At 40.0% G+C, this 24,262-nt stretch overlaps 1 protein-coding gene across 2 annotated transcripts in view; it reads right to left on the reverse strand.

Moving 5' to 3' along the window:
* The window catches only part of LOC141796381 (protein arginine N-methyltransferase 8-B), a 74,745-nt gene extending 50,715 nt beyond the window's left edge, over positions 1-24,030 (reverse strand). Inside the window, exons 1-3 of one of the 2 annotated variants that reach the window (XM_074677450.1) lie at positions 23,924-24,030; positions 13,171-13,416; positions 10,115-10,270 (exon numbers count right to left, since the gene is read on the reverse strand). In XM_074677450.1, coding sequence (XP_074533551.1) covers positions 10,115-10,270; positions 13,171-13,416; positions 23,924-23,992 — 471 coding nt within the window. In that variant the 5' untranslated portion in view covers positions 23,993-24,030. Of the gene's footprint in view, positions 1-10,114; positions 10,271-13,170; positions 13,417-23,759; positions 23,850-23,923 lie in introns of those variants that run through there. The other variant, XM_074677449.1, reaches the window with a different exon arrangement.
* Between the last annotated feature and the right edge of the window lie 232 nt (positions 24,031-24,262).

The following is a 24,262-nucleotide window of genomic DNA, read 5'->3' on the forward strand; positions in this document are numbered from 1 at the left end:
CCATCATCATCATCATCATCATCATCATCATCATCATCATCATCATCAGTACTGAGTACTGAGTACCTGCCTTAAGGAGATAAAGGTGTAGATTACAAACAACTCTTTGCAGTTAGCTCAAAAGCTGAAGCTATTTTAGTTGGCACACCGCATCAGGTCTAGTCATACTCCATAACCCACATCATCTTCTCTGGTCGGCACATTCCCCTGTGATCAACAGTCACCAACCTGGGTGTAAGGTTCAACAGTCACCTTACCTTTAACCATACCTGTCAAGTTTTGGATTTGAAAATAAGGGAAATTTTCCAGCGCTTGCTGTGAGCTGTCCCACCTCCCCAACCAAGCTCCAGTATTCCTTACTTTTTAAGAAAGGAGTACAAGATATCTAAAAAAAACAACAACTTGTCAACAGCTTACTAATTAGTTAGGTGATCAGAACCTGATAGGCCTACCTTTGTTGACATTAAAATGCTGTGAATATTCCTACATTAGAATAAAGCCTAAATGAAAACACAAAAGAGTATATGAAGCACATTTATTTAATTTACATATTTTCAGTTCATTCACAAGTCAACACATTACAAGTCGCAGTTACAAATCTTGCAGAACACATGAATGTGCCCCATCTTGCTCCCCCATAAGAAAGAAAATTTGCTGTCCTATTTTTCAAGATATTTACAGGACTGTTTTGTTTTTTTGTTTTTTGGGTTTTTTCCCCCGTGGGTTTGTTGTTCCCGCTGTTGCCACTAACCTTGTGACAACTGCGAACTGTAGGTGGCATTTCTCGCGAGGTTAGTGACAGGAGGCAGAAGAATTTGTTTTGTTTTTTTAATACGAGAGAATTACAGGAAAACCGTTATAATGGCGGACGGCGGGAAAGAGGGGTAAAATACAGTAGTTTCCCTGCCAAAATGGGACACTTGACAGCTATGCCTTTAACACAAACATGTAACATATCCACCTTCTTTTACTTCCCAAGAAACAATGCAAAACTCTGTCCTTTACTCAGTCTTTCAGACGCTGAAAAACTTGTACCTTTGTCTCCTCAAGACTTGACTACTGCAACACACTCCTCATTGGGACTCCTAGCAAGAGCCTACAAAACTTCATCACATCCAAAACTGTGCCACTGGGATCCTTCACCCCTTCCCCTGGCTTCCAGTCTCATTCAGGATTCAATATAAAATCTCGGTAGCACTTTAGATTACAGCCCGCGTCTTACAGTGTAGTTTCCCGTCTCTTACAGTGTAGTTTCCTCAACTGTAGGGGTAACTCTCACACATGTACCTTGACATTTTGCGGTACCTATCGGGTAGTTACGCTCTCGTCTTACAGTGTAAGTCCTGGAGTCTTACAGTGTAGTTTCCTCAACTGTAGGGGTAACTCTCACACATGTACCTTGACATTTTGCGGTACCTATCGGGTAGTTACGCTCTCGTCTTACAGTGTAGTTTCCCGTGTCTTACCATGAACTTATCAAAACAGTGTAATTTTCCTGGGCATATGCTTTTGCTGTTAATGTGCCACTTCCTCTTAACAATCAGTATGGTGAATAAAGTAGACCAATGATGAACCTAAACACTGTAATGTATTGATGAGTATGTGTTTCACACAATAATAAGACTTGCAGATGTAAAAAAAAAAAAAAAACTTTATTTTTCTAAACACACAGAGACCCCACATAGTAATTCACCTTTTAAGTAACCCGGCCATTAAGTTAACACTTGCATCTGCTTACTGTCTAACTGTCCAGTACTTCCACTGCGACAACCCACTACTTTACCTGTAACTACTGGTCAACAACTGGAACCGGGCTGGATTTTAAAGTGCACACTTGTTGGCTTTACTTACTGTGTAACTACCAGCTACTTTACTGTAACTACTGGTCAACAACTGGAACCGGGCTGGATTTTAAAGTGCTCATTTATTGGCTTTACTTACTGTGTAACTACCAGCTACTTCACCTGAAACTACTGGTCAACAACTGGAACCGGGCTGGATTATAAAGTGCACACTTGTTGGCTTTACTTACTGTGTAACTACCCACTACTTTACTGTAACTACTGGTCAACAACTGGAACCGGGCTGGATTATAAAGTGCTCATTTATTGGCTTTATTTACTGTGTAACTACCCACTACTTTACTGTAACTACTGGTCAACAACTGGAACCGGGCTGGATTTTAAAGTGCACACTTGTTGGCTTTACTTACTGTGTAACTACCCACTACTTTACTGTAACTACTGGTCAACAACTGGAACCGGGCTGGATTTTAAAGTGCTCATTTATTGGCTTTACTTACTGTGTAACTACCAGCTACTTCACCTGAAACTACTGGTCAACAACTGGAACCGGGCTGGATTTTAAAGTGCACACTTGTTGGCTTTACTTACTGTGTAACTACCCTCTACTAGTGTGCATTTTATACTCTAGTCCAGTTCCAGGTGTTGACCAGTAGTTACAGGTAAAGTGCTGGGTTGTTGCAGTGGAACTGTTGAAGCTAGTGACATCTGTGTTTCTATGATGAATAATGCTTGGACACTTTATCCACACAGATACTCCGGTCAGAGAGTAAAGGCAGATACACAGTTCACAGTTCAGTCTTTTATGTATCCTTTCAGAAACAGCATTACAGCAACGGCCGGATGGATGGAGATTGAATGAACGAAGAGGATGAATAATGTGTGTGACATCAACGTCCAACAGCCACTTATCAGTAGTGCATCTCAACAGGGCTGGCAGTGTATGGTATCTGAAACAATAAATAACAGAAGGTGAATCAAAGACAGTGTCTACCAGACGTAAATGATGCGCCCACTAGCTATTTAGCATTAGCAGTGCAACGTAAGGGAAATAAGAGCCAAAATTCCTGCCACATAAACAAACATAAACTAAATGTTCATTCCTCACTCAACACTCCTTAAAGATAACTTGTAAGCTATTAAAGTACTTACTTCCTCAAGAATGCATCACTGATAACTTATAAGATGTTTTGAAGATGCTTTTAAACAATCGCGGAATCTCCGTTCGGGCTATACAACTTTTAGGACCCCAGGCTGCCCGCATAAAGGCATGAACGCAAATACGCAAAATCCTAAGGACCCCGGTCTGCCCTCTAAGTTGCCTGAATAAAATTATATGCAAAATGCTTACAACACATCAACGAAGAACAGAGGCAATTTATAACAGAAAATACTGGATAGTTAGCCAGTAAGCAAAGACAAGTGTGATCTTAATGGATCAGTAACTTAAAAGGAGAATTACAATGTGGGGTCTCTGTGTGTATAAAAAAATAAAGATATTTTATACGTCTGAATATCATTATTATGTGAAACCCATACTCATCAATACATTACAGCTTTTAACTTTATCATTGGTCTACATAATCTTTATCCATGCTGATGAGGAAGTGATACATCAAGGTTTGCATAGTTAGAGCATATGTCCAGGAAAATTACACTGTTTTGATAAGTTCATGGTAAGACACGGGAAACTACACTGTAAGACTCCAGGACTTACACTGTAAGACGAGAGCGTAACTACCTGATAGGTAGGCCTACCGCAAAATGTCAAGGTACATGTGTGAGAGTTACCCCTACAGTTGAGGAAACTACACTGTAAGAGACGGGAAACTACACTGTAAGACGCGGGCTGTAATCTAAAGTGCTACCAAAATCTCCCTTCTAACTCATCACTGCATCCATGGAAAAGCATGGCATATGTGCATCTTTATACCACTCCAGATAGAGTGTTTTGAAAAAGCTAATAACGGTCTTCCAGCAGTGTTCTCTGCAGCCCATACAGCTGGATGTGGACCACTGGAGGGACCAGATATTACCAGAACACCTCCCCTGATATCTCAATCCCTGATTCCCTTTCCCACTCAGCTTTAATGAAAAAAGTGTTATTTATATTGGCATGGGAAAGAGATGTGCACAGCTTTGAAAGTGGATTGGAATGGTTCACAACATTTCTTAGAATGTGGGAAAGATCTGATTAAATGACTGAAAAGTCAGTCAATTAAAATTAACGATCAATACATGACAGATATTGCAGGTATCTATGACAGTCATTCCAATAAATGATGTTTGTACTGTGCTCAGTGTTTCTTCCAGTGTTGTGACACCTGACATCATCCAGAGTCATGTCTGAATTTTACACTTATTTCTTTTCTGATTAAGGAGTCTGTTGCTCATGACAGAGCTGAATCATCTCTGTTTACTGTTGGTAACGTTTAATTTAGACTTTCAAAAGCCTGTTGTAAATGTCATTAGATTGTGTGAGAGACATGTTCATAAACTTGTTTTATTAGTGTCATTCTTTCAGAGACTCTGACAGTCAGTGTCATTTTGCTTCTCCTGCTAATTTCTGGCTGCTTTCACCACATCATTGCATCCTGACTTTTGTACACTGTAAAAAATGTAAATCTTATCAAGTGTTTTTGTCTTATTTTAATTAAAAATTGGCTTATTATCCTCTATCTTAGCCACATTCAACCTATCAGTCCAGAAAACCGTCTTGTTTCAAGTTGTTAAAAGGCAAAAATGAGGTCTGAATTGCTTGTAACAAGTAAAAAAAAACTCTGCAGAGGAAACAAGAAAATTTGCTAAAAAATTTGCTTAAATCTATAATTATGCTTTAATACAAGTAACTTTTCTTCTGTTGCATTAGCAGACTTTTTAGACTTGTTACAAGCAAGTCAAACCTCATTTTTTGTCTTTAAATAACTTGAAATGAGACATTTTTCTGGACTGGTTAGGTGAATGTGGCTCATATTAAGTCTAAAAAGACATTTTCTACTAGGGATTAGACAAAAACACTTGATAATATTTTAGTTTTTTGCAGTGTAAATGCCGCTGTTTCCTCCATGAGCCAGTGTTGATACATTCAACTTTGTGTCCCTTTAAGAGAATCATCAGGAATGAAAAAAAGAAGAAGGAGCCTCCAGACAAACATCAGGGTAGTGACTCATTCACACTTGTGTCTGGCTGCAGAGACACATCTACCTGAGAGCTCATCCACAGAGAAATGTTTCTAACTTTCTTTAAGGGGGCGTCATCAAATAACTTGTGCACATTGTCCTGAGTGTGGGGCCCTGTGGACTAAGCCACTGTCTGTGCTTGCTTATCTGGACTTGCAGGGGGTGGAGAGATTCAGGATGTGGACAGAGCACAAACAAATCATCACTGCAGCTTTAACTGCAACTCCAGCTTTAATATTTCCCTGAAGGATATTTGATCCTCAGCAGGATTTAAGACCCACAAGAAGATACAGAAGGGAATCAAAACTCCACAGCTGAAGTGAAAACAAACACTTCAATACGCTGAAGAAGAAGAGGCTGGATGAGACTGACAGCAGGACAGTAAAGAGCGTCCAGTCGATATCTTGTAAGTGCATTTAAAAGCTGCATACCACTCTCCTGTTACACCGTTCATAAAAGCACATATCTGAGATATTTAACATCCATTAGCCCTGCAGGAATCTTCTATTGGTGCTTAGAAATGGAAAGTAAAGAGCCTCACTTACTTTGATGTACTTTAAAGAGGCTTTATGGATCTCTGCTTAAGAATGTGTGTTTCAACAACCTGATGCATTTGTGTTGCACATTTAAACATTAAAGTCTGCGTTCTGCTGCTCATACTTTCAGAAAAGGATCCCTTAATCGCTGAGAATCATCACTTTATCAAATGTAATTCTTAAGATCTGGAGTTGACCATGATACACGCAGCATGTGTGATTGCAGAAATGAAGGGGACATATTGCCAAGTTTAAACCGAAGCACAAACGTTATCGTATGTAGGAGAGCATTTCAACCAACACAGCTGACAACAAGGAGCAGATTCAGAGACAGACCCCCACCCCCTCTAGGTGAACTACACCCTAAGCAAAGTGAGTGTTCATTATTTTCTCTTCTGTTTGAAGTTTGAAAGATAACACCAAAATAATCCCCAAATAGCAGGTGACCTATCTACTGAAAAAGCTGCTGCAGACGTCCTTGAGCGAGACACTTTGTTCTTTGATACTGAGAGGACATTTCAGAGTCTGGATGAATAACTTACTGCACGTCCCCATCTTTCATCTTTAAGTTTCTGAAAAATGAGCATACGTCTGTATTTCAGCAGTATTTCTTTAATAACTGTATATATTACAATTAAGATGAATTTCTGGACAAAGACCTCAGACAAAATCTTGTTTTTATACTAAAAAGAAAAAAAAGTTACAAAAAAAATCCATGTGTATTTCTGGATCTTCAAAGCTTTCAGCTGGATAAAACTCAGATCTATTTTGACTTTCACACTCTCTAGTTAGTCTCGTGGGAGCAAGATGACCAAATAAGAGGCAAACATTACTTCATTAATTCTGTAACTACAGTGGACACTGGCGCTGGACTGTCAAAAAGAAGGTCAGAGCAGAGAAAAGTGTAGAGGATTTGTGTAGAAAAACTGATGATAGGACAGTTCAAAGTTGTGCAGTGGCGTAACTTATGGAGTCAATAGTCCCTTGCCAACCTACTTGCACCCGGAGGCCCCTTCTGCTACCACCCTCCAGTCTGCTAATGGAGACTTCAGAAGCTGGCCCTCTCCAGGACAAAACCAGAACACTTGAAAACAGGAACAATCATGAATCTTCCAAATATACACCCAAGAAAAAAAGCGTCTGTCGCCCAAACTCCCATTGCCCTAAGAAAGACAACCAATGGACATTTGGTACAGAAGGGATGGCTAACACTAGGGTATAAAACATTCTGCCCCACTCTGGTTCGTCCAGACAACCCCTGGTGACAGCAAGTGGATTGTAAGCTCATCAGGAGCTTGCAACCTTCAAAATGATGCCTACATTTTCCAGGTTATCCTCTGGCTCTGCTCTCTGATGAAGAGGGCCTATTGCACATTACTGCCACCTCCTGCTCTGGAGAGGTGTTGCAGATGGGATTCCTACTCAAACCAATTAGGTTGAGTTAACATAAAGCGATGTTGTAGTTTTAATGATTTTACACATCATGCTAAAGCAACATGACTTAATCATGTTTAACTACTAAACATGAAATAATCTAGTAGAAGCTACATGTTTTACTTAGGTTGGTTGAACAAACACTCATGTTGATTTTTTGAGTGAGATGGTTGACTTCCTGCAGATCTCTCAACCCACTTTGTTCGAATTTGCTTGTTTTGAATAAAGTTTTGGACTCAAGCTGGCTGAACTCTCCTCCTTTTCTGGACTCAGTGTCTTCTTTTGCTTCATCAAGTTAGCATCAGGCCTCTAGACAGCCAGAGGTGTCAAATGTATTCACATTCATAACTCAAGTGAAAGTATAGATACTGGGGTGTAAAAAGACTTTTGTAGAAGACTCAAGCTTTTTACTTACATAAAAGTGTAAAAATACTGGTTTCAAAACTACTTAAAGTATAAAAGTAAAAGTAACTTGGGGGGGCACAGGAGCCTATTGTATCTACAGTTGTTGATCCCCCCTCCTGAGTATCTACCACAGACATCTTCATACTAAGCTACATAGGTCTGTTATGTTTTCGCAGGAGAGTGGTGTGATTTATGTCGTGTGCAGGTTCAATGGATTGCGTACAAACCAGTTGTGTGTTGGAATGGCGTAATGTTTATACATCTCATCCATCCACAATCTAATTCACTTTTTCCGAATTGTGCAATTTCAGCGACTTTAGTATGGGTTTTTACTTCATTTGGTGTGTCTTTTTGAACGATGACACGCTGGAATGAAACAGGAGTAGCGCGGCTATTTCCAAAATGTGTGGAGTAGAAAGTACACATATATGCCTGAAAATGTAAGGAATAGAAGTAAAAAGTTGGCTAAAAAAATAATTACTTAAGTGAAGTGAAGATACCCCAAATTTTTACTTAAGTAAAGTAACTAAGTATTTTTACTTGACAACTCTGTAGACAGCCAAGTTAGGAAACAGTTAGCAGGGGGAACTCTGGGTCCATCCAGACCCCACCTGCAGGAGGCACTGGGCCCTGATCCACCCTCAAGAAAAAGACACAAGAAAGGCTAAATGTTAGAGTGATAGAGCACTGGCTTAGGCTAAAACAAACTACGGACACAACTTTAAGCCTTTGAACACCAAAGACGATACAAATAAACAAAATTGCGAACAATTTGGAGGCGTCTTTTTCAATCCCTGCAGCTATTGTCCTCTAAACCAGCAGTCCCCAACCTTTTTTTGCGCCACGGACCCGTTTAATGCTGGACAATGTTTTCACAGACTGGCTCTTCTTCTGCCTCCTCACTGGCTTTTTACCCTGACACTTTCCAAAAATGTTGTTTTTTTGTCCATTTTGCTAGCTTGGGGGTTTGGCGTCAAGAATAAGTTGTAGATGGGTATGACGGAGGGAATCCGGTGATTTTTAAAAACAAAACATTGTTCAGAATCACATCATAAATCAAACTGAAATAATGTAAATTGTGTTATTTTCATGTGCAGCCAGGTACCAGTTGACCCATGGACCGGTACTGGGCCCTGGCCTAGGGGTTGGGGACCACTGCTCTAAAAGATGTCTTTGTAATTGTTATCTTTGTAGTTTTATGTCTTTTGTCATAGAGAACTGGGCGCTGGGACCCACACACAATCAATGTTGAATGTTTTGTATTGTGACATGTCGGCAACGAGTGTTTTGATTGGCCGAATGTGTGCTCATTTCAAGCGAAACTTTGAAAAATTGAGCTCGGTCTGAAAAAATAAAAGCTGCTATTTAGCTCAGCGAATGTACATCACTGGTGTGAAATCTTGCATAGAAAAACAGTAAGTTTCGTAAAAATAAAATAATGTGCAAAATATTTGCATGAAAAATACGCGACTAAATACGTGTGCAAGGGCTTTAGGGCACCGTGCTTTGAGGAAAAATAAATACAACTGGCTACTAAACTAAGGTACAGACTAAGGTTACAAAGTTTGTTCACTGTCACATTTCAACCAATGGCTCTATGTAACTAATTAGAAATACCTTGTCGCTTTGCATCCTGGGAAAATTTGTATTGAACAAAACATAGTGGTGAAAAATGAAGATCTTCATTCATTGTCCATCTTCATATTCCCACCCCTTGGTGGAGTGACAGCTGGCTTCAATCATGAGGGATCATTCACTTCACAGATCACTGCTGTGATCACAGGCTGGCATCCAAAAGTCTAAACCCTCATGAACCCACTTTTACAACAACGTTTCACAAATAAGTCTGAAAGTTTCAGTTCTAATTCTAAGTTCTTACTGGGGCAGAATTGTGGGATATTAAAAATGTGAGTCAGTGATTAAACTGCTCTGCTACATATGGTATTGAGCACCACAGGGTGTTTTATAGGCTCTCTGCAGACCCAAAAAGAGGTAATCATTTTTCTTTTTTAAAGTAACCAGGTCCGTGTGACAGAGCGGTGTTGTTGTTGGCCCAGAGCCCAGCAGCTCCACCTCTCCAGCCCATCTTTCATTTGCAGCTTTATAAGCTCAGGGATGATAAAGGTGTTGGGCCTGGCTGCAGAGCTTAAACCTAGAGCACCTAAATCCAAGGTGAACTAAATCCCTGAAATCTTAGCGTCTTATTTATGGGAATAAAACCCTGCAGGACAGGAGGAGCACACTGAAGTCATATTTCAGGTAAAAGCACAAAGCAGGGACAGAAACGGGAGCAAGCGCAGAGGAGGAGGAGGGGAAAATGAACACAGGGACGCGAGGCATACTCGTAATGTCAAATGGTAGATCAGAACACGTCTGCTGACAGCCCTGAGTTCATCATCCCTCCCCTGAAGCACACCACGTCTGCATCAGCTGTAAAAGAAAAGGTTCCTCATGGTTATCCTGCTTAGTGCCGTGTCTGCAGGATATATATTTTTATATTTTACTTCAACACACACACACAAACACGCAGCTCTCCTATCTCTTTAGCTCAGCTTGTCAACAAGCTTGAGAGGCTGCTCACGTTTATCACCTCCCAGTCAGACAAGATACCCCCATGAGATCAACAGGAGTCTGCCGGAAATGGTCAAAATGTAGATTTATAGAGAGCCAGGTCTACTCATACACACACAGCGTTTGTCTAAGCTCTGCAGTGATGGTTCAACATGATAACACCCCGCTGAAAGGAATCATGCCTTACCCCGTACACATGCTTGGCTCCTGCTTTGGCTGCAAACATGGACAGGATCCCGGTCCCGCTCCCCACATCCAGCACGATTTTGTCCTTGAAGACGTGCTTGTTGTGGTACATGGAGTTCCTGTAGGTGAGCGTCCTCACCTCATCCTTCAGCATCTCCTGGTGAGCATGGACAAACAATATGAGGAGGATGCTGACACATCCAAACCCTGCTGAGAGGGACGGCTTTTGTGTTAATTTAAAAACATGGGCTGAGGAGTGGAGGTCTGGATTTACTGTGATACCTGTAGTAAAAAAACAAAAACAAACCCTGAACCTAATCATTACTCTATTACCTCTCAGACATGCGCTCATACATTCAAATCCTCAGCTTGTGTTTCTGAATAAGCCCCGTGAACCTGCAGGCTCAGCCTGCTCTACATCTCCTGTCTGAATCTCTGCTCCTCTCTCAGAGTGTGAAGAATTTTCAGAAATGTCAGAAATAAATCTGCCCTACATTCCCTGAATAAATGAAAAAAGAGAACAGTATGCAGGTCACACTGCTCTGTGCTCACAGGCTCCTGTCTGCATTTCTGTCTTTAGGTTTGAGTTTACAGATGGAGATGACCTTTGACTGAAGGTCATCGTTAACAAAGGGTAAGTATTAGCAAGAACCTCTTGACAAGATCTGCATCATGATACTTGGGTCACGATTTAATAGTGTCATGATGTTTGTTTATGTACATCTAATGTATATTAACATACATCATCTCTAGAGATGATGTTTACGTGAATGAAAGTATTACTCAAAATTAAAAGGACCAGAAAAACATTAATGTCTATGGCATACTGGCTTGCTCAGTACAACAAAACCCACATTGTCAAGTTTAGAAATGAAATATTTGAAATATACCCTGAAAAAAAGGGAATCTTCAATCAGTTGAAGTGATGTAATTTTTTTATATCAATACAACTCAATATTTTTAAGTTAAGGTTTCCAATGTATTTTTGTCGATCATACCAACTTGTAATTCTGCATTGCTACAACAAAATAGAGAAGTAGTTGGACCAACTTAAATTAATTGCTTCAATTGGTCACACCTAAATAAATTGTGTTATTTGAAATTAAATTAACAAGTTCATTTAACACAACTTAATAAGTCAAATAAATTAAACATTTTAATTCTTCTCAAATTAACATTTTGCATCAATCCAACTTAGGTGTTTTAAGTTGCTCAACTCAATAATCTGCAAAACCCAAAAGAAAAAACCATGGATGAGGAGGGAACGCTGTGGATATGAGACCCTGATGCACATTAAGATACCACGCAGGGCCAGTGTGTCTGTGCTCCATGGCACAGACCAGCTGGCTGTGCCCCACGGCACTGGCTGCCTGGCTGTGCTCCATGGCATAGGCTGCTTGTCTTGACTGCCTGGCTGTCTGTACCATGGCAGTGAGGGCTTCAATTAAAATACTCTTTCAGTAATGGTAATTGAACTGAACACAAAACCCAGTTTGTCATTTCATAATTTTCAGATCATAATTTTAGCTCAACAACACATCTCATTTTTAACATATAAAGCATTAAACATGCTTAAAGGTACACGGTCCATGCCATGTGGAGCAAAGAAAGCCTGTAGCTCTTCTGTGCTATTTACATCAGTGGAAGTGCGGAAGTTGTAATTGAGTTCCAACTGGGCTAAAATATGAACTTTTAATTGTACAAAAATATGGATATTGAGTGTTGAATTATCAATATTGTATCGGGGATTAAAGTATCACATTGTATTGCTGTATTAATATTTTTTTCTGACCTCTATCATTAACTAGACTGTCAATAAACTCCTGGTATTCTAAACCCAGCTTGTTCTTTGTGTAGTTTACAATCAAGTTGGTTTTGGACTGAGGATATGACCAAATGCAACACAAGGACTCAATATAAAGTTAGTAAGAAGAAGTTTAAATCATGATAAATGGAAACAGATTTAACTTTAAAGTTAAACTACAAAGATTTCTCCAGGTCTTTTAGTCCTTTGATTACTCTGACTGACTAAAGCCCCAATTATACTCCCTAATGTGCACAAATATATCCATCCCTTTTGCACTATATTACTCTCACTGTTGACATACTTCCGTGTGTCCTTACGTTGGCATTGGTGTTATCCACAGGGGGGAGGGGTCAATCCAGAGTCAAAAGTTTTTGATGACAAACTCAAAAACAAACATGGCGACTGTGGAGGAGGTATTGCTGATGTAACGCTTGCATAGAAGAAAAAACAGAGGCAGCATTGTATGAGGCAGTTGAATACATCGCAAAAAATCTGCCATTGTTATTTCTTCTTTGTGTCCCACTGAGGCTAGGTGTCGGGTAGTAACAGCAACACTGCTCCCACAGTTTCTAGTGTTACTGCTCCGTTTGTCCTGTATCTCTAAGCTTTATAGAAACGGGCAGAGATGCAAATGAAATGAACACAGAGCACAAACAGAAGTATCTGTATCAGTATGTAACTTTGAGTATAAATGGGCTGCAAGACCTTGACGATGGCTCAAACCATCAATGAACAAAGTATTTGGTTGTTCAGGTTTGTTTCAGCAGCCTCAAACAAAGGATGATCCACCTGAGAGCTCATTGTGCAATATTAATGACGTCTGAATTGCTTTGACAACAGAAAACCAAGGATTTTGAAACAATTAGACGCGTCTAAAAGGAGAAATGGATGAGCAGAGAGAAAAGATGAAATGCAAACTAATGTTTGCAGAGAACAAAAAATGTAGGTTAATTCATAGTCTCTGAGTGCTTGGCCAAGTTCTTTAGTGTGGATCTGTGTGAGAGGATCCTTCTGATTCAGTGAGAGCTGGAGTAGAGACTGTGCAGGCTGTCTGCACTGCGAGCAGCCAACTGTGCATGCACTGCTTATTAGGTTGGGTCTGTTGCATCTCCAAGTATGACTGTGTTAACACCCAGTTTAACAATGCAAAAGATAACTTATAAATAGTTTTTCATACAGTAACAACTTTTTTGCATCTTTATAGATTTAATTATAAAGAGCCAGGGATGACAGAGGCTCCCAGGACGTACCTCATGTATGCCAAAGTGTGCGTACGAGTCGAAGTAGTAGTCCCGTGACGTCATCTCCTCTGGGGTGAGGAACTTTGCCATCTTGCCCCGTCCGGGACAGCTCGGTAGGCTGGCAGCATGTGGGGTGTGTGGAGGGAGAGGAGGCCGGGGGGCGTGCTGGATGGAAGGCACAGGCTTGGGCAATGAGGTGGGCTGAGCCGACTGCGATTGGATTATGCGTATCGGCTGTGGCTGTGACTGTTGGTGCTAGAAACAGAAAGACAAAGAAGAAAACACTGCTTTCAGGACGTCCGAAGACACAAACGAAGTGAGGATGAAACAGGAAGTTAGCACTGACAACACAGAGGTGTGTTATAGACAAAGGAAGTGATGGACTGTGACTTAACAGCCACTCCACTTAACATTTCATCTCATGCCTCTCAGCTTATCCGTCAGTCTGCCGCTCTATAAAGCAGTCGGCTGAGTTCACAGTGAGTCCAGAGAGTCCGCTGGGTTTATGGGATGCTCTCAGCGCTGACATGGAGTCAAGCTGTCTGTCAGCAGAAGGCAGAGATGGCCAGAAAGCTCTTCTCCATGCAGAAGGTAAAGCCTTAATGCCCTGTTCATCAACTCGGACGCCAGCTGGGAAGGTCTAGCCTCAGCGCTTGTGTGTGTATGTGTATGTGTGTGTGTTTCAGATTGTGAGTGAGAGAAAAAGCACAAAAGTGGCAAATTCCCAGCATTTCAGTCCTAGCCAGTGAGCCATTCTGGTGTTTAATCTTGTTCCAATTTTCAGGCTTCTAAAAATAAATACTAAATAATTGGCAAGGTTGACAAAAATAGGAGCTGGTTTTATACGGCGAGGGCAATGCTTCAGTATCACAGCATTTTATTTCATTTTTAATCTGTTTTTTGTGTCAGGAAATTAAATTCCTGAGCCATACCGCCTTTGAAAGGGCAGATTTCTATCTCCATTCTTGAGGTAATTTAGAGCTAAGATATGTTCAGCTTCAGGGCCCTTTTTTAACGATCTATAACAATCAGTCTCAGGGCGTGTCTCATCACATTTTTCTCATTAAGTGGTGCACAATCTGGGCACTCAGGTGGAGAGCACAGAGAGGCTGGATTAAGGCCTTTAATTATTCATAGAAGTGTTTTATGGGTTGTAACATGAATCAAACCAATCTGAGTGACTGTTCTCATTTTGTCTGTGAGCCAACGCGTGTGGCTCGCTCTACATATGACACAAATATGACGCAATAAGAAACCATCATGGACTTTAATCTACGAACTATTTTTCTGATTATTCTGAGGAATTTTTTTTTCATTTAACAATTATTTAGCAGTACTTGGTCAGGATAACTATTCACACAGTAAGGATGTCACATGGTGCTAATTAGAACAGAAACTCTGGACCACCTTGTTGCTACGGCTGCAGCTGATGATAATTTTGATGTCAAACAATTTATCTGTTATTTTGTATTTTAATCTAACTTGCACTTTTACATTAGTGGCTTTGGAGTGCACACCTGTAAAATTTAACCTGTGTAAACCAAACCATGGTGATGCATGTTAAAATTATTTCTCTGTCCTTTGAATGTCAAATAATCTCTTTTTTCTTTTTCTTCTGAATCAGGTTGACCTGTTATTGGTTGCATGTATAATCTATTCAGTTATTTAGTTATTTATGATATCTTTTTTTATTATTTCATTTTATTGCATTTTTTTTTCCGTTTTTTTTCTTTCAATTTATATCATATTTCCTATATGAAAATTCACATGCACAATTGTTGTTATTATCATGCATCCTGAAAATCTCAATAAAAATAATTTATATATATATTTTTTTAATAGTCAAATAATTAAACTGATGGCTCAGCAAATTACAGGATAAATTATATGACTCAAAATAATGTTGTGACAAGAATCAATTATTGTGGTACAACAGATTAACGTTTGACACCAACATGAAAACTTCATCAATTATCGTTGGTTGTTTCGAACACACACACAAAAAAAATAAATAAATACAAAAAAAAAAAAAACTATGCAGTATTAATCCTTTAGAAAACATTATTATCATTTATATAAAACCTTTGATAGTGAAGCCAGTGTGAAAAAAAAAAAAATTCAGACACTTTAGTTAAAGTATATTTACAGTATTTCCATGGAGAAATATTAACATACAACATTGCCAAGTATTTGTATATTAAATAGTTTTCTTACAGTACCTCCTATCTGTGACCAACATCTGTTGAATGTGCTATCCAAGTTTTCACTGCATTTACCCAGAGTTAGGTTCTCCCTTCTGATTGGTCAGCCCAGTGTCATGTGAGCAGATAACAGGAAATGAAGTTGTTCATGGTATTGGTTGGCCAGACCACTTTTTAGTGCCTTTGGACTTGTTTTAGTTGCTTGTTGAAACTTGCTGTGCTCTCTGTATGAACCCACCTGATTCCTTTCCAGCTCTCCTCAACAACCTGTCTGGTTTTTGTTTCCCCACATGTGCTACTTTCACTTTTCTCATGCGCCCCTCTCCCTTGTTGCCGGTGAGACCGGTGTTGCACCGAAATCTGTGCCCATTGGAATATGTGACGGCAGAGGGGCAATGGCATGCGTTGTCCACAAGAGTGGAGAAAGAGTGGAATTGTGTTAACAGAGCACTCAAAGATTCACTGGGGTAAATATTTTCAAATTCTTTCAAAACTGTCTGTAACTTCTCCAAAGGGTTGGATTGTTGTTACTTTGTCTGTGACCCCTGAGTAATTGATTGACTTATTAACAAAAATGAAGCCAGTAGTGAAGGAAGGGCCACCTCACCAGTTTATAGAGATGACAGCACTGAGTGTATAAGAGTGCATTGGCTAAGAAAGCAGATAGCTGAGATAGAGCTGGCGACAGAGTGTCCAGTTTCTTGAGCTTGGTACTCAGAATCTTGAGTATTGTCATGATGATGAGGGTGTGTTTTAAAGAGTGAGCGAAAGAGGCTTGAATGCAGAAAAGAGAAGCTAGTCAGGCTTTGAGTTTGGTCTTAAGGTTGTGAATGTGTGCGGAGAAAGACACAGATAAATACAACCAGAAGCTGAGATATTTATAGGATTTGATGAGCTCCATGGAGAGCCATCTGTACAGATGATCAAGAGGGGGCTGGATACATCATTCCTCCTGTCAGAGATGATGCCTTTAGTACTGCTGATGTCAAGGCGGAGGTGGAGGTTATTAAAAGACTACTCAACAGAAAAGACTGAGCTGAGGAGTGGAGTGAAGCTGAGTATAAGATGGTATCTTCATCATACACATAGATCTGAGAACTGCCAGCAGCTTTAGCAACATCATTACTGTAGATTTAAAACAAGATTGGGCCCAAGATGGAGCCCTGAGGTACTCCTTTAGAGGTGGTAAGTGTGTCAAACAGGATGTTTTCTGTCTTCACCTGCTACACGATCAGTGAGGTAACTGGCAAAGCAGGATGGAGATTATAGAAAGACAACAGTAACTCAAAAATAACCACTTGTTACCAAGATCAGCAGAAGAGCATCTCTGAACGCACAATACATTCAACCTTGAGGCACATGGGCTACAAAGACCACACTGGGTGACCCTTCTGTCCTGTTTACACCTAGAATTAAACATTTTGCCATTAATACCAAACAGCGCACCAGATCCAGATTTAAGAAAAAAAAGGGGGTGAATGCCTCAGACAAACTATCTTCATGCGTTTTAAAAACATTTTCTTTTCAAGAGCAGTCAGTGAGTGAATGAGACACAGTGACATCTGCACTCTGGACTGGGTGCACCAATGAACTCAAACAATTGAATAGAAACACACATTGTCTAAAAGTGACTCTGACTTCGGCAATTGTGAGGAAATAGTTTAGAGTAATGTCTTTTCCTAAACCAAGTGAAGCAGGTCATTTGTCTTTTTAATTAGTAAGGCTTTGGATGACAGAGTCAGGTGGATAACTTTACTAATAGATGAGGGTATACTGTTGTGACAGGTCTGAGTCTGAGTACACATTCAGAGAGGACACAAAGTGGTACAGCTGTCAGTTGCATTGATTTTTCTCTTGCTAGAAAGACTCAGTTTCTCCTCCTCTTCATCTTTCTCCACCATCCTCATATTTATTCTGGTCTTTTTTTTTCCCTGCTGGGCTTAAATGCCACAGACTGGGACATAATGACCAAAAAAAGATGTGTCACAACATGATGCATCCACACAAAGGCTGTTCTGAGCCAGGCACAAAGCAGGAGTTCACAAATGATGCATTACTGAGGAGCTTTTACTTCTGTAACCTGTTGGGCTCTAATGATGGCGAGTCAGGCAGTTCATTTTATCCTCCCAGACCAAGACGTGTTTCTGATCTGAGTTTTGGCATGTTAGTTCAAAACCATAACCATAAAAGTAAAATAAGGATGGTTTACCAACAGAGGTGGTCTGGATCATACTCTATAATCAAGGATCAGAATGGAAAAAGTTCAGCTACCAAGCAGAGAGTCCAAGCAGAACCATACTCATAGTAAACATACATCTGCCACAAATAAGTGGACTAAAAAAGCAGAACAGAAGGAGAATTCATCAGTACATCATGCTGGATGAACAGGTGAATGTTAAATAGTCTTAAATGCTTTGTAGTTGTTTTTCTTATTTTGAATCAGTTTCATAAGTTGATCAGTAAAAAAACAAAGTAGTGAAACTATTTCATAAAATGAAATGTTTAAAAAAAACTTGATAAACTTGAGTGATACATTTTATAAATCCTCATCAAGCAGTATCATATGGCCAGCAGGGAAGTACAAAAACATGTAATTCCCCAGGTGTCCAGTAGAGGCTGGGCTAAAAGCCAAGAACTCTATAAATGTCCACTTTCAAAATGCCAGTTTTTACAACACAACTTAAAAGATCTATAGCAGCGTTGCCAACTACTCACCTTTGTCACTTTATTTACCGACTTTTCAAGCAACATTTTTTTTTTTTCAAGAAATGACTATTGACAATTTAGCAACTTTAACTGATGTTGTTGAAGACTTTTGGAGACTCTAACGTGGACTAGCGTGTTCCCTTCCTACTTCCAAAAACTCTCATAGGCAGCCCAGTCTTCCCACAGCAGTCTGCTTAGAATAGGGATGGGAATTGATAAGATTTTATTGATACCAATACCCTTATCTATTCTATTTATTGATTAGATTCTTTATCCATTCCCTGATCAATTCCTTCTGTGAATTTTCTCTGTACAAAAAGTAGCTTTACAGCTTTTCTGTGTCAACAACATTAAATTGAGTTTAAAAGTGAATAAAAATGTAAGTGGTCACTGGATCTCTGGGTGTCAACATACAGCACTAAGTAAAAATTGCACATTATGTGACATCAAGTAGGACATCTAGTGTCTTGAAGTGGTAACAGCATTATTCTAAGTTGTTTGGATGCTGTAGTTATAAAGCCAACCATGAGCCTGCATGTGACTTTTCTTTTATTTGCCTGTGATTATTTTGACATTTGGAGTTCTAAGTATTGTTTATAAAGACTAGCTGTGAAATGTTTCTGTGATGAAAATTATTCTATTCTGAAGTTATACTGATGTATGCTAATCTCTAGCATATCAGTGCAATTTTTCATGTATGTTAGCATCAAGCTAGCGCTACTTTATTTAAGGAGATTTATACCATGTTGAATCTGAATCTCCTGTCAGAGAGTAATATACATGTATTTGGGTTCAGTTCTTCAGTAGAACCTCAAGCTGAAAATCCTGAATCAGAGTTTTCCTGGGAAATGCTGTCGACCTGCTACGCCAAGCTAGCTGCAGCAGAGTAATCGACGAAAGGTCCTGCAGCTTTGGCATAATGTAAAGACTGGATAAGGGAATCGTCAAGCGCAAAGGCTAACAATATTAATGGATTGACACATTTCTTATCCATTCTCAACAAGAGCTTTTTTTTAATTTCTATCCCTGAGTCAGAGCAAGAAATGTTTACCTGGCTGCACATGAATCAAGAGCAAATCCACCACTGGCTGGTCCTGCACTGGTTTTAGTTCTTTTGTAGCTCTAAACATATTTTGGGTGTTTCTACTCATTATTTTTTCTCTTCCAAGACATCATTCCTCTGTGACACGGCTTACAACCAGCACACTGTAAATTATATCAAACTAGGTTTGTCATTTTAGTGACCTCTAGTGATGTAGTTTCTTACTCTGAAGTTGCCAAAACTTGTTTACAATCTAGATTTCAATATTAACAATTAGTTTTACACAATAGTTATGGTTGTGTTTTGTAAAAAAAAAAAAAAAAGAGTCCAGAAACAGAAATACTTCCTTGATCCCCTATGAAATCTTATGATCCTTGCTAATAAGTACCAGAGCAGAGTATTTTCAACGTAGAGAAATGACCTGCATATGTTAGCTCTAGGCTAACAAGGGCTGCTCTGCTTAAAGGCTGCTGCCATACAGCTTTTTCAACCAGACATAAACAAGCAGAGCTGATAGATGGCTTCTTGTAGCCTGGTGGTGTTGGTCAGTATGGTGATTTAGAAAATGTGGATAAAGCTGAATGTAAGCTATGTCTGGTTATTCTTAAACGTAACCTATTGACTAAAGCGATAATCATCCAGCATGGTGAGTGGATGAGCAGGGGTCAGATTTCCACCTTCCCTGAGCTAGCTTGAGTCAGCATTATTAATAAGAAGAAAACTACCATCACTGAGGCTTCATGATGCCTCTTAAAAACAATGTGAAGTCTATAGGACTATGTCTATGTTTGGGCTTAAAACTAAACACAAACTTGATCTCCTTTGAGTTAATCGGTTTTGGTGTTTGTCCGAAGATGAAGATGAAGAGGCCACATGTAGTGCATATTGTTTGTTAAATGTCCCTGACTGAAAGGTGGATGCTGTTTCATGAATATTTTCACAACATTTCAATAATTGGATTCATCATGGAAGCTTCCTGATGATGAGGTGTTACTTAAAAGATTTTTGTCCCTTTTAATGTGAGATGTGAATGTGTCACTCTCACTTGGATGACACCGACTCTCATCTTCAGGATGCGTTCGCTGCCAGGTTCTGAGACTGCAAAGCACATCTCTGCATCTTTGAAGCGAGAGTAAAAAGAAACATTTCTAAAGGAGCCCACACTTCAACAATCAATGAAGACAGGGTCACAGAGGAAGTGATTAAAGATGTAAGGGAAGGTCTATTAGGACTTTCTCAAAGTTGTACTGCAGAAAAACCAAACTGCTCCAGGCTGTGAGTAATGGGCGGTTTATATTTAAGCAGACAGGGTTTGCTCTGAGTGGAGCAGCTGCTCACAGAGTGGCACATGTCCTTGAGTTGAGCACTCCGGACGTATTATCAAATTTGAGGATCTATTTCTGACTGGCTCCTCACCCCGATGTAGAGGTGAGACTTGTTATTTGAGACGGACTCTCAATTGGATCTTATGTTACACAGACAGGGACAGAGAGTCACTTTGTACCTGTTTGACTGTGAAGGTGACCCCTGTTAGTCCACTTCTATTCTTCAGGTAAAAGTCATGAGGCTTTATGATAAAGGCACTTAAATGTCATCCACACAATTAAAAGATAAATGTGACCTACCTGGGAAACCACGGGTAAATCCTGGGTGACATACATTTATTTTGTCTCTTTTTTCTTCGTCTTTTCTCTCCCTCTTTTCTTTGAATTAAATGAAATGAGAGAACCAGATATATACTCAGTATCAGATGTTAAGGCTGTTTATTGTTTAATTGTAAGATGTGCATCAAACTTCCAGCTGCCGTCAGGTTAACTTTCCATTATGACAAACGGCTTTAATCTGACATCAGATGTGACGGGACAGTTAATATAGATACAAATGTATATGCTGGTTCAGACGGTTACATTAAATAGTGATTGCTGTGATTGTTTACTGCATTAAAATGTGCCTGACACTCTGGAAACCTGCCTCTGAGGCTTTGTTGACATATGCGCACATGTGCGCACATGTGCACCTGTCACCAAATTACAGCTGCACTGGGTGCGCTCCGCTTTGCGCCGAGGATAGACCAGGTTGGAGCTGGTTGTCAAAGCGAATAATCTACATTGGCATTTTAACACCAAACACAGAACTATGTACACCAAAGTGAGCCTTTAAGAAAAAACAACAAATAGTCTAGATTTAAAATTAAAACTGCAATCTCAGCAGGATGTGTTCAAGAAAGCCACAACCAAAAACAACACGGGGTGAAAGCTAGCTTTATGTGGCTGAAGAAATTTGAGATGCAAAGTCTTTCTCAGAGGGAGCATTTTTAAAGCAGTAGATGCATTTATTTTATATTACAATTAAGAAGAAGTTATCATTAATAATCCCATTGGGGAAATTCTGTTTTTTACACTCTGAATCATGCCATATATACACACACATGCACAAACAGCACTTTTGGCACAGAAACATGCAACAATTAGAGAGGCCAGCGTGATTGTGCTGCACTCACTGTGCTCATCTGAGGGTTTTTTGGTGCCTTGCTCGAGGGCACCCAGCAGTGCTCAGGAATGTAAGCCTGCAGCTCCACAGCTATCAGCCCAACTCCCAATCTTGGCTTGAACCAGCAACCCTCCCAGCACCAAATCAAGTTCCTACAGACTGAGCCAGTTAGTTACATCAAGCTACATTTTATACTGTCTCACAGTTGCATCAGGGAACCCACTATGCCGATGAGGCCCTCAGTGAAAACAAGTTTGACACCCCTGGTATAAATGGTTGCTTAGGAATGTTAACACACCTGTTAAACTGCACCACTCTAATCCCAATAGTTTGGAAGAAGTTGCTACACTGCATGTAGGTCTGTCAAAAACTGCAGAAATTCTAGAAAGAGGTTCTTGACTTAACCTTAAAGTTGACGAAAAAGGATTGTTTCTTTGGAAGCTAAGATATGTTTGTTGCACATACCCTGAGGATTCTCCAGCAACTGTAAAGAAATGTAAACTGATTGTTTTTTTTAATTTTACAAGCTAAATGTAAAATTGCCTTAAATTGGAAGGACATTCAGAGATCTACCACCTGCCGATGGGGTACAGAGCTGTCATCAAATTTTGCCCTTAAAACTTCTTAACCCTTCATTAGTAACTTAAACATGCAAACACAAAGAACTGGACCAATACTGTTGCAACTGCTTTTATGAACTCAAAAGACTAACTATTAGTTCCATGGATAGAGTACTAGTACTGTGAAGTGGAAATGGAGATGAAGAGGGTGACCAGAATAAAGACTTATGATACATTGGGTAGATGTTTCAATAAACATTTTAACTTTTTTTTTTTAAATGTATGTATGCTCAATATCCAATGCACATTCTGATGTTATTGATAATCTATTTTATTCAGCATAGATTTTATTAAAAGTGAGAAAAAAAAATTATATATATATATATATATATATATATATATATATATATATATATATATATATATATATATATATATAATCACATTTTCTTTAATGCACATCCACAGAGATGTACCTTATAGATGGCTAGCTTCAATGCTGTTAACTGTGCAGAGGTTTATAATTAATCCTTTCATGTAGGAGTCCTCTGACAGAGCACATCACTTTGGTCTTCTGCCATCGCAGCACTTAGGCGCCTATGAGAACACAAATGTTCCAGTAGAGCAGAGAGCAGAGGAAGTCAGATATGATCCACATATTCATCCCTCTGTCTGAGCTGGGTCCTCTCATTGTGATTCATCAGGTGCCCACTGCCCTCAGACGTGAGAGTGGTAATAAAACCTTAAGGGCTTCTTCCATGAATACACTAGCTTTAAGGAAACTTTATCTGATGACTAATGTTTAATGAAGCAACATGGTGCTTGTCTCCGACTCCACAGGGTGTCTGAGTCTTTAACAGGTGAATCAGCACTGCTCTCTCAGCATGTTGGCACTCTCTGAATACAGATGTGGCTCCCAGCTGAGGACACAGGGTTCATGTTGTACCGATCTGTGCTTACAGCTGTAGAGGAAGCTGGTGCAGATGTTTTCACAGAACGGGTCAGATTGTAGGTCACGTGGGTAATATATCTATATTTTTGAGAAGGGGTCTACAAAGTGGAAATCTATCATCCTGTGGATTTAGAGGTTAGTGTGAGCTGCTGGCACATCACTGCTTCAGCTCATCCTCATCCCTGCTCCACATCAGGAGCCAGCGCGTCTGCACGGTGCTGCAGCACCTTGGACAGCGCAGCGGGAAGCAGCAGCTCCCTCTGTTTGCAGCTGACACCTCGTCCAATCTGGTCTATTTAGGTAACAAGATTAAAATGCAAACAGCTATATGAATCGCATTACCTACAGGACCCCTGAGCGGGAGCAGGTGGCTTTAAGTGTTCGTTGTGTCAGCTCAGAGAGAGGAGAAGAAGATGTCCCTCCGTGAAACATCCTCTCCGCTCTGTCTGCGAGTTAAGTGAGGAGATCAGAGAGTTCCACCTCCTGACACCTCTGCACAACATCCCAAGCTACAGTTACAATGACAGCTGCAGAAAGAAGATGCATGCATTTTTGTGGAATCGGCGTCGGAAGTCTTCACCTGCTCTGCATAAAATGTCTCTTTCTAACTGCTTCTATGCATCATTTCCTCAGAAGATTTTACTCACACAGCTGTCTCTGTCATCCGGACAGTCTTACATTTAGCCCGACGTGCAACTTCTTCTACGAGCAGGACGCATGTTGCAGGACGCATCCAGCACTCCGGACAGCGTCCGAACAACTGTGCGCTCTTACCCTGATTTATAACAGAAAAGGTGTCTCTCACACTTACCTCACTGCTCTCAGACTCCGCCATTTTTCTCCTGAGGAGCATGCAGCGGGACGAGTGCTTAATTCCCATAAGAGCCAGTAAAAAATATGCAAAGTCAAAGAAGATAAGAAAACACCTCCCTTAGGAATATCACGCTCCTTGTTCTTTCATCCAACAAGTCTCATTCACATCCCAAACTGCGATGGTCTTTAGAAATTCTAAGACTGTAAAAGGAGAAGAAACTACACGAGGTCCCAAATGCATTGCAGCCACTGGTGCCGGAGAGAGTAGTGGATCCCATGGTGCAAAAGTTTGCTGTCCGCCGGTGTGCTTTCCTGGAGAGCAACAGAGGAAAAGGCA

Source organism: Halichoeres trimaculatus, unplaced genomic scaffold, assembly GCF_033239565.1.
Source record: "Halichoeres trimaculatus isolate MK-OKI-2021-1 unplaced genomic scaffold, fHalTri1.1 fHalTri1_scaffold_10, whole genome shotgun sequence".
Lineage (NCBI taxonomy): Eukaryota > Metazoa > Chordata > Actinopteri > Labriformes > Labridae > Halichoeres > Halichoeres trimaculatus.